Source organism: Cyprinodon variegatus, unplaced genomic scaffold (genome assembly GCF_000732505.1).
Source record: "Cyprinodon variegatus isolate N-32 unplaced genomic scaffold, C_variegatus-1.0 Scaffold1376, whole genome shotgun sequence".
Lineage (NCBI taxonomy): Eukaryota > Metazoa > Chordata > Actinopteri > Cyprinodontiformes > Cyprinodontidae > Cyprinodon > Cyprinodon variegatus.
Window position 1 is genome coordinate 147,369 of NW_015151829.1, and position 9,625 is coordinate 156,993.

At 41.8% G+C, this 9,625-nt stretch overlaps 2 protein-coding genes across 2 annotated transcripts in view; one reads left to right on the forward strand and one right to left on the reverse strand.

The window, feature by feature from the left end:
* Window positions 1-551: 551 nt before the first annotated feature.
* On the reverse strand, window positions 552-8,838 carry LOC107103097 (zinc finger protein 319-like). The gene is made up of 3 exons (XM_015402619.1): window positions 8,490-8,838; window positions 5,914-6,030; window positions 552-5,841 (listed from the first exon to the last, which is right to left on the reverse strand). The coding sequence occupies exons 2-3, from the start codon at window positions 5,916-5,918 to the stop codon at window positions 4,014-4,016; spliced, it is 1,833 nt and encodes a 610-aa protein (XP_015258105.1). The 5' UTR covers window positions 5,919-6,030; window positions 8,490-8,838; the 3' UTR covers window positions 552-4,013.
* The window catches only part of usb1 (U6 snRNA biogenesis 1), an 8,276-nt gene continuing 4,886 nt past the window's right edge, over window positions 6,236-9,625 (forward strand). The window contains exons 1-2 of the mRNA XM_015402613.1: window positions 6,236-6,297; window positions 8,378-8,440. Coding sequence (XP_015258099.1) covers window positions 6,236-6,297; window positions 8,378-8,440 — 125 coding nt within the window. The remainder of the gene's footprint in view (window positions 6,298-8,377; window positions 8,441-9,625) is intronic.

Genomic DNA, 9,625 nt, shown 5'->3' on the forward strand with positions numbered 1-9,625 from the left:
CAATCAAATTAACTAAATTATAGAAATAAAACTAAAATGGTTGTAATTTAGCTGAAAGAGCATTTAGATTAAGATAAAACCTAAAGGTACTAGCATCTGAAAAAAAAAATTGAATGATTAAATCAAACTTTTCAAACTTATGTGCGAGTTCAAAACATCTGGAAATATAGATATCTTAAAAGTAACAGTACAGGTTAAAAAAAGGCACCTAAAAGCATCTTCTTTAGAAATCGCCATCACCCATAGTAAGATAAAAAAAAAAAAAAAAAACAATTAATTTGTTAGTGTTGTGTCTAAATGAATGCTACATACATACAGATTATCTCAGCTTGGATGCACATGAGCTGTACTATACCACAAAGTTCTTTTCTTTTCCAAGATTTATTTTCAACATCATTGACATAAAAATCACAGAACAATGAAAAAAAAATGTCAGGAGTTGTTAAACTGGGTGAAAAAGTGCCTTGAAGAAAAGAGAAATGTGGTAAAAAAAAAAACAGCAAGCATGCTAGGAGGAGGAAGAACCAGGGTCCAACATGGCGGGGGGGGGGTATTGGAAGTGAGGTGGGCGGGAAGTGAGCCTGTATGGTTCATCTCCAGTAAAACCAGTACAAATTTAGTGGAGTTGGACTCCTGCCTATAAATAAGAACTTTTGCTCCGCTATATGAAGATTTTATATTCTATCCAAGAACAGATGAAAGATAAGAGAATTTGCAAGCATCTATAAATTATGAAAAACAAAATAAATTCTTTGGCTTGACCAAACATGTCAATTATGTTTTTGGACAGAAAAATCTTTTCAAATCCTACTTTTTTTAATTCTTAACAACCCACAGGTCCTGGTATCTCACTACAAAACACACGTTTGATCAATTTAACAGGCAAATATACAAAATAAGAAAGTGCAAAACCATAAAAGAACCCAACCAAACTTGTTCTTAAAGTCTTAAGATTTTAGAGTAATAAACGGTGGAGTTTATGTAAAACGATTCATAAAAGGCCTAAACATTTAAAGGCTGAAATAAAAAGGACTGAAATTTTCATAAGGTCGTAGAAAATACTTCAAAACATGTTTGGAATACTGCACTGAAACCTTACAGGAGAAAAATGACGGACACACAGTCAGCACGTAAACAAAGTGGCTTCTCAAGAGCAACAGGAATCTCATGGCAATCAAAGGTGGCGATTCAGAGACAAGCTTCCCCCCCATAGACACAACGGAACAAGAAAAAACAGAATAAACTGCTAAATCTTTTAGCACAGAGGCACAGGAACATCCTGCAGGAACAGCTAAGAGCAGACAAACTTGAACAAAGGAGCAGAGGCTGTCGAATCAGTTCTCACCGCTCTGAATCTTTTTTTTTTTTTTTACATTTACACACTTAGACTCTCGCACTGGTGTCTCTCTCTGAGAATCCCCGTAACACACTTGCACCATAAAACTACACAGACCAGAAAAAAAAAAAAACAACAACCACAGCAACAACAACAAAAAAGGGGAGCATCCCCTCCAAACGTTTCAAGTAGTAAAAAAATGTAAGAAAAACCTTGAGATAAAAACAGCTTCTGACCATTTTGGCTCACACATCTGCAGTATTTACAAGCTGAGAGAGGATTCAATATCCATCATCCAAAAACACTGGCCTCCGCAGGAATATGATAAGAATAATGTATAAATGACATAATTAATCATTTCTCACATGTCTAAAGTGACAGGTTTCATATGACTGCTCCCTCAGCCATTCTAATGCGACAGTAACTTTAAAATGAGACTGCAAAGATAAATAAAGATATATTTGAAGCTTCGGTCAATACAAAGAGAAAGTAAACCCTTTACTTTTACTGGTTCTAAAAATAATCAAAATCTTACTTCAATTGTAAAAAAAAAAAACAGTAAACAAATTTAAAGATAGATAAAGTTAAAAAGTGGAAAAACTAAGTGCTGTTTCTATAGGATTTAGGGCACAAATAGCAGCAAACTGCTTCTGATGAAGACTTTAACGGATCATCATCAGTGTGAGACGCTCTATAAAGCCCTACATTTGGACAGGCAGATGTTGCCATGGTGTTAAGATGCAACGAGAAAGATTATGAACCCGTGAAAAAGCTTAAAGGCGGTAGAGGAGGTGGATATCTAAGCTGTTAACCTCAACCTCAGGTGGTGCAGAACATAAGACCCCATGAGCTTCCTCTCTACGCGTCTCATTTAGCACGTTAATCAAGTTAAAGCTCCTGATATGACAGTTTGAAAAAAAAAACAGAACGAGGGAAATAGTTTAACTGGAGAAGAGCGCCTCCTATCTGCAAAAAGCAAAGTTGCATCTGATTGAACCGCCACATCTCTGCATCTTTAGTTTATTCTATAAATTAAAGCAGAGAAGTTAGGTTATAATGATGTTATAATCAGTCTGTATATCAGTACAAAGCAGGAGAGCAGCAGAAAGCTGAACCATGGGCTGCACTTAGGCTTTTCCACTTTAATTAACTGATAACGGCAATAAATTCATTCGTGTTGCTGCCTTTAAGGATCAGTTCCTATCATTATGGAGGAGGGTGTACTTTCTTTTAACAGTGACTGCAGTTGAGAAGCAGGGGTTTGAAAACACTTAGGAAATTCTGTGAGGTGAACTCATGTTTTGCACAAACAGGCAAAATAATGAGGGGAAAAAAAAGGCAAAGCAGATAAATTAAAATCAAAATAAAAGGATCAATCTTTAATATAACATGAATGATTTGGTACCAAATAGTAACAAGAGTGAACGAATGTCGCAGTGATAACTTTTCATCGTAAAGGTTCACAAGGTTTACAAATGCAGACCAGAAAAAGAAACGGTTTACAATCTAATGACCTTTCTGCTTCTATGGGTTAATGTGTAAAATTGAATGTTTTAGAGTAGGCGTGACTCAGAAAAGCCCTGCAGTTGAATAAATCTGTTTTAGCCTCCATAAAGCTGTTACTGAGCCTGGGATGGACGAATAAAACACTGAGGTTTAAGAAAAGAAAAATGGGCCATCTGAACACTTTTCAAATGGACCATTTTATTTACTTGAGAAGGTTCCTGACAGTGAATTTAACAGCAGGGTCCAATTTTCCTGGCAAAAAAAATTGAGGATATTTCTCTGCAATATATGTAAACATAGGAAAACTGATTTAAGCAGCCAATTTATTATATGTTGCTATTAAAAGCCTTTAAATTTGTTTGAATTACCCATACGTCATAAAGTTTCCGCGACTCAACGATATGAAGATGTTAAAAAGGCACTGATCTGGTTTTTCTGGCCTGATGCCGATATCTCATCTTCCTTGAGCTGGAATGTTTGATTCCAACTTAAACTGACTGTATTTCCTCTGTAAGCACTCTCACAACATGAAAAAAAACCCCGAAACATTTTAAAACAAGTTTTGGTAGTGGAGGTAGCTTTGAAACACACAGGAATTTAGAAAAGTAGTTTTTTTATGACTAGAATCTATATTGAGGCAGAAAAAGTCTGTGGACTGGTCAAATATATCACTACTATGCAGTGTTCATGCATCTCTACTGCAGTTTAATAATCACCCAAATATTGCATGCGAAAAAATCCATAGCGACCCAGTTGTTATTGTGACAATGGTCTGGATTTTGCATATTGCAGTGCTCTGGTTTAGTTCCACTGAAATGGCGTGGGGGTCAGGGATTTTACAATTTGCACCAATCAGAACTCTAATCTCCATCTGATCTATGGGTACTAGTAATAAATGCATTTTTTTTATTGTTCTCTAAAACATCCACTTTTACCTTTGCTACAAAACTTAATAAACTTGAATAGATTTTTTTAAAAGTTGGTGAAAAAGCTATAAATGATGAGTAGAAATGTTTGCTTTGACACGTCAAGCAGACCTTCAATTTCCGTTAATTGCGACACACTGTGACTTTACGAAACCAGATGCGGGCCACAACTATTCTGAATGCGAGTGATGCTGAGGTTCGTAAAAACGGCCTCTGGACGGAGGACGGAGAATAAGAGTCACGATTCACATGCACTGCGGCACATTGTAACCGCCGCTGTCGGACGTGTGCTGCACGGTGTGATCCTGCAAAGAGCCCAAGTCACTGAATCGCTCTCCGCACCAGACGCACTTGAACTGGCCCTCCCTGGAGTGCGTGCTCTGGTGTTTGGTCAAGTGCTCGCGCTGTTTGAAACCCTTGCTGCAGTGCTCGCATTTGAAGGGCTTCTCGCCCGTGTGCACGCGCCTGTGGCGGTTCAGGTCCGACGAGTACTTGAAGCGCTTCTCGCAGTCGGAGCACTTTAAGGGCTTCTCCCTGGATGGGTCGCAGCGATGCTGGACGAACTCTGAAGAGGACAGGAAGCGCCGGTCGCAGAGCGAGCATTTTAAGGGCTTCTCCTGACAGTGGGAGTTCTGGTGGCGCTGCAAGGTGGAGCTCTTTTTGTATCCCTTCCCACAGACGTCACATTTGTACGGCTTGTCGGGGGACGAGTTGGATGCCTCCCCACACTTGTGTCTGAGCAGCTCCCCTGACTGGCTGAACTCTTTCTGGCAGGAGGCGCACTTGAAGAGGTTGTCCATGCCGTGGACGTGCTGGTGGTAAAGCAGGTGGGAGGGCTGCATGAAGCCTTTGTCGCACAAACTGCATTTAAACGGCCGGTCAGAAGGGTCTTTGTGCGTCCGTCTGTGGCGCACGAGTGCGTACTGCTGCTTGAAGCTCATCTGACACTCATCGCAGTGGAAGGGGCGCTCCTCGGAGTGCGTCCGCTCGTGCTGGCGCAGGTCTGACGGCCGCTTGAAGCCCTTACCGCAGGTGGCGCAGCGAAACGGTCGGGAGCCCTGCGGGTGGCAGGGGTGATGAAGCAGTTCCGAGGACTCTTTGAAGTGTAGCTCGCACAAGTTGCACTTGAACAGGTGTTCGCCGGAGTGCACGTACATGTGGCGGACGAGGTGGGAGCGATGTTTGAAGCTCTTCTCGCACACGGCGCACTTAAACGGCCTTTCATTGCTGTGCGTCCGCTGATGGTGCTGCAGATGCGACGACTGGCTGAAAGCCTTGTCGCACGTGTCGCATTTGAAGGGTTTCTCCCCCGTGTGCACTCTCTCGTGCCGTGTGAGTTCTGAGAGGTGCTTGAAGCCCTTCTGGCAGACGGAGCACTTGTATGGCCGGTCTCGAGCCGAGGGGAAAGGCAGGATGGAGGAGCTGCTGCTTGCCGACGCCCCGTCGCTGCTGGACGGCTGGGAGCTGCTTGAAGAAGTGGGTGTGGTGTTCCCCGAGGAGCCCGGTCGGTATGTCTTCTCGCATATGGAGCACTTCATGGGGTTGCTGCTGTTGTGCGACGTGTGGTGCTGCGCCAAAGAGGTAAGGAGGGAGAAACCCATCTTACACACCCCACACACAAACGGCTTCTGCTCCACCTGAACGCACTGGTGCTCCAGCAAATCTGTAGCTTGATGGAAGATCTTCAGACACTGGGTGCACTGAAAGGACCTGTCCTGGCTCACCATGCACTGGTGTTCAAGCGGGTTAGCCAGGTGGGAGATGTCGTGTCCACATGTTCCACATTTGTGTCCCGATTCCGTTCCCACCTGCAAGGAGCTTTGCTGTGCTTGAGGAGGATGCTGCTGCTGCTGTCCGCCGGCGTGCTGCTGTCCACCTCCATGCTGCTGCTGCTGCTGCAGCGATGATGCGTCCGACTGCAGCACAATCCCATACACCGCACAGCTCAGGGCGTTCTCAGCTCCAGCTGGGATCGTGTGAACAACCGGAGGCGGAGCGACGGTTTGCTGTTGCCAGGCTTCAGTCATGCGGGCTCGAGAGTATGGGTTCAGTTTGGCAGCTGGAGCAGCCCAGCTAAAAGAAGAGAGAGACATTTTGAGCTATGGGATGATGGTTCCTGAATATATGAAGACAAGAAAAACTCACTCCATCTCTTAGCTTGGCGAAGAGGCAGCGAACAACACTGGAATGCACTGAAGCAAAACAGATGTTGGGAAAGACTGGAGAGAAATCTAAAGCTTTTGCTTTATTCTTGAGTTACATCTGCAAGAAAAAAAACAAACCATCAGAAGAAACACAGATACAGTATCAGGAAACTACAGTCTGGCTAACAACTTACAAAACTACACATGTTTGTCATTGACATCAGGAACCGTGCTACATCAGTTTCAGAAAAAGTCTTTCAAATATTCTTAATATTTACAATTTTACTATATTTTAGATTATCATCTCTCTGAAAAACCTAATGATGACCCATCCTGATCTTCTAGGGGTGTTGGAAGAGAGGCAGATCACAAACGCAAACTTCTGGTGAAACACCAACCAAACAATCTCTCTCAATTTCTCTCTAGTTGTAATAAATACTTAGACTTAGACTCAGTGCAGGCGAAGGAGTGGAATTTTAGGGTAGCTTAAAAGCTATTATACTGTATAACTATAATGATTTAATGAGTTTTATTTTACATTGACAATGCAGATTTTTTTTGGTTGCTTTTTTAAAAACTATCATTACACTGTCACAAGTACAGAGCAAGTAAAGAGCAATGAAATGAACTCTCTGCTTTTAACCCATCCCCCTGGCGGAGCAGTATGCTGCCATTGTGTGGCATCCGGGGAGCAGTGTGGAGGTTAAGGCTCAGGGACATGTGGGAGTGGGGCTTAAACTCAGAATCTCTGGATTTCAAGCGCAATGCCCTAACCACTAGGCTGCCACACCTCTATTCTGACACCACAAAAGTGATGGCAGCAACTAAATACAAAAAAACAATTAAACACTATTATTGGACTGCAGATAATTCAGTTTGTCCTGTTTAGAAAAGACTTTGAAATAAACTGAGCTTTTATTTCAGATATCTGCTGTGTCCCAATTCAGCGGCTACATCCTCGGAAGGCCAGGTTCAGTGGCAACATAGGTCATAGCACAGCCCCTCATTTGTGCGTTCCCGTGGAGGGTCTGTCACATTAAGGGCCGTCCCAAACCACGTAATGGATAGGGTGAGTGGAACGTTCAGCCCTTAAACGGTGAGTCTGCATCAGTGCAGACTTGCTGGAATCTGCCAGCAGGTGTAATGGTGAACTAGTAGAGGAGGAATCGCTGGGATTCTATTGTAAGTTCTGCTGGTTTGCTGCATCTTTGTCACACCGACAGAAAATCACAAGTTAGGAAAAAGAAAAAAATGTCATCGATCCGAAAAGGGAAGGTCCTATTTGAAATGGTGTTATTTAACCGTATAATTTTTTTTTAAGAAAGGGGCAAATGTGGGATAGTGTGACTTCTTGGGAGTGACACTTGATAGTTACGGGTTGGTGCTTAGGAGGTGGCAAGGGATTCAGGGATGTTCATATGAGGCTGACAAGTGCAGCCTTCTTTTTGCCCAGTTGGAATGACAGCTCCGGTGTATCCTCCGTAGCCTTGGGTATCCCATGATTCATTGCGATTCCGAGCAAACCGACTGCTCCGTGCTCAGAGGAAAAAGGGAAATGGTGGCAAACAGTTGTGAATATTATAAGCAGTTTATCATAATACAAGCATGCAAATAATTTTGTCTTAAATGAATGAAAATAGTTTATTGAAATTGTTAATGAATCAGATATGCGACAGGTAATGTTTATTTTATTTAAATATTCTATCTGTATCTGCTCTGTAGTTGTTTCTTTCCACCATATCCCCATGCATGTTCTTACCTGGCCTGGATCTGACTGTTTGGAAAGGATTTGTTTTTTTGTAACTGGACTGAAAATCATCTTTCTTGTCCCTAAAATAAACTGATTTATTCAGCAGTAAATTACCATGATAAGACCACAGTTGTAGTTTGGTGCTATATAAACAAGGATAATTACATGGTAATTAACTACTACTACTACAATGTCTGTCTGTCCAGTAACTTCCTACAAATTAATGTAAATGTACCATAATAATGTACCATAATAAACAATCTCTGAAATGTGTGTTCAGTTAAATTTAATAACATCTGAAATCAAGCAGCAACAGCAGGCTGAATGTTTTGTTTAAAGCTCAGCATGTCAGCAGCACTTTCCAAACAAATCCAAACGATTTGCGGTAAATCATGGTGAACGGAGTCTGCGCGCTCTAACGTTCTTTATTTTTTCCGTTTCCAGGCAAAGATGAGGGTAACCAGAGAGAGTTAGCCTGTTAGCCTAGCCACCTGCTAGCAGAGCCCCAACAGGAAACATTAGCTAGGTGTTGAGCTTAAAAAGGCACCCCGGCTATAAACAGCAGCCTCACTGTTTAAAGAGTATAATATAAAAAAATAGCGACGCTTCTAACTATTTGCTCAGCGCTGCATCAAGTTCAAAGGTTCTGAATTATTATTTAAACCAACATTTTAACAGATATGTGCTTTCTGGTACGTATGTGCTCTTTTCGCAGGGCTGTTGTTTTTGGGCACAACACCGGGTTAGCCCCGGGAAACAGCGACCACTATAAGCGACAGTAACGGTGACACTTTCTTAACGGCAGGCAAAAAAACAGATTTACGAACCTGAACCTGGAGCTTTCTGTTAAGCCTAAAGGAAAATCCCGGCTCAATATGACGAAGGTTAGCTGCTCCTCCTAAATAAATGAACCGGAGGCTCCCTTCTTTCCATCCGCAGACGGAGGTCTGCTTCTCGGTGTGCTGAGGTTCCAGGAGCCGGGGGGCCGAAAATGTGGGCTCATTAAACCGTCGCGAATCAACCCTTAGCGGCTCCGGATCCCGTCATTTATCGGGCTCATGGTGCATCCTTTCGTCCGACGAGAGGATAATGATTTGGTTATTAATTAGAGGCTAGCTGAGGGCTAGCTGCGGAGCCACTGGCCGCGCACGGGAACATGAACACACAAGAGTTAATTGGCATCAACACACACACACACACACACACACACACACACACACACACACACACACGGCTTCCAATTCAGCTCAGTTCACGTTTATTGTCATCTGTACACAATGTCACCATGGCATGGTAGCACTGTGCATCATCATGTAAATAGATAATTAAAACGATTCAAATAAAAAAAATATTCAAAACAATTTGATAACATTAGGCACAATCAGCAATAACAATCAAAAATCTTATTGTGTTGCTGTTGTGTTATGTAACAGCAGCATATAAATGGCATAAAAATATTATATTACACTGAGATTTGTGTATTTATAAAATAAACAAAAAGCTGGTTTTCTATACACAATGGTTTCATTAGTATGTATTATAAGTTTGGAAAAAATAATAAAAGTATATTTTTATTTATGGAATGAAGATACACCCACTGGGCATGGAGCTCAGATCTTCTATGAAGGTGGTATTCTTCAACATAAACTGAGGTCACTACATTGCATCTCAATTCAGTGTTTTCTAACAACTCCCTGTTATATTTTAGCCATTAAGACAAAGGGGATGTAAGTTCAGTTTATACTGTGATATATGGTATTTATAAATTCTGATCTCTTATGGGGAAGCTGATAGACCTACTTGAATGGTACTTATAATGCCATCAAAATTATCTTTTAGAGAATCTTGTCTAACCTAGAATCCAATAAATAGTAACTGAGGAGTCTGCTCAAATGTATAATTGTAGTGACTGTTGTATACGGCAAAACTGTGAAGAGCTGAGTCTTCTAGAAGACTCAGCTCT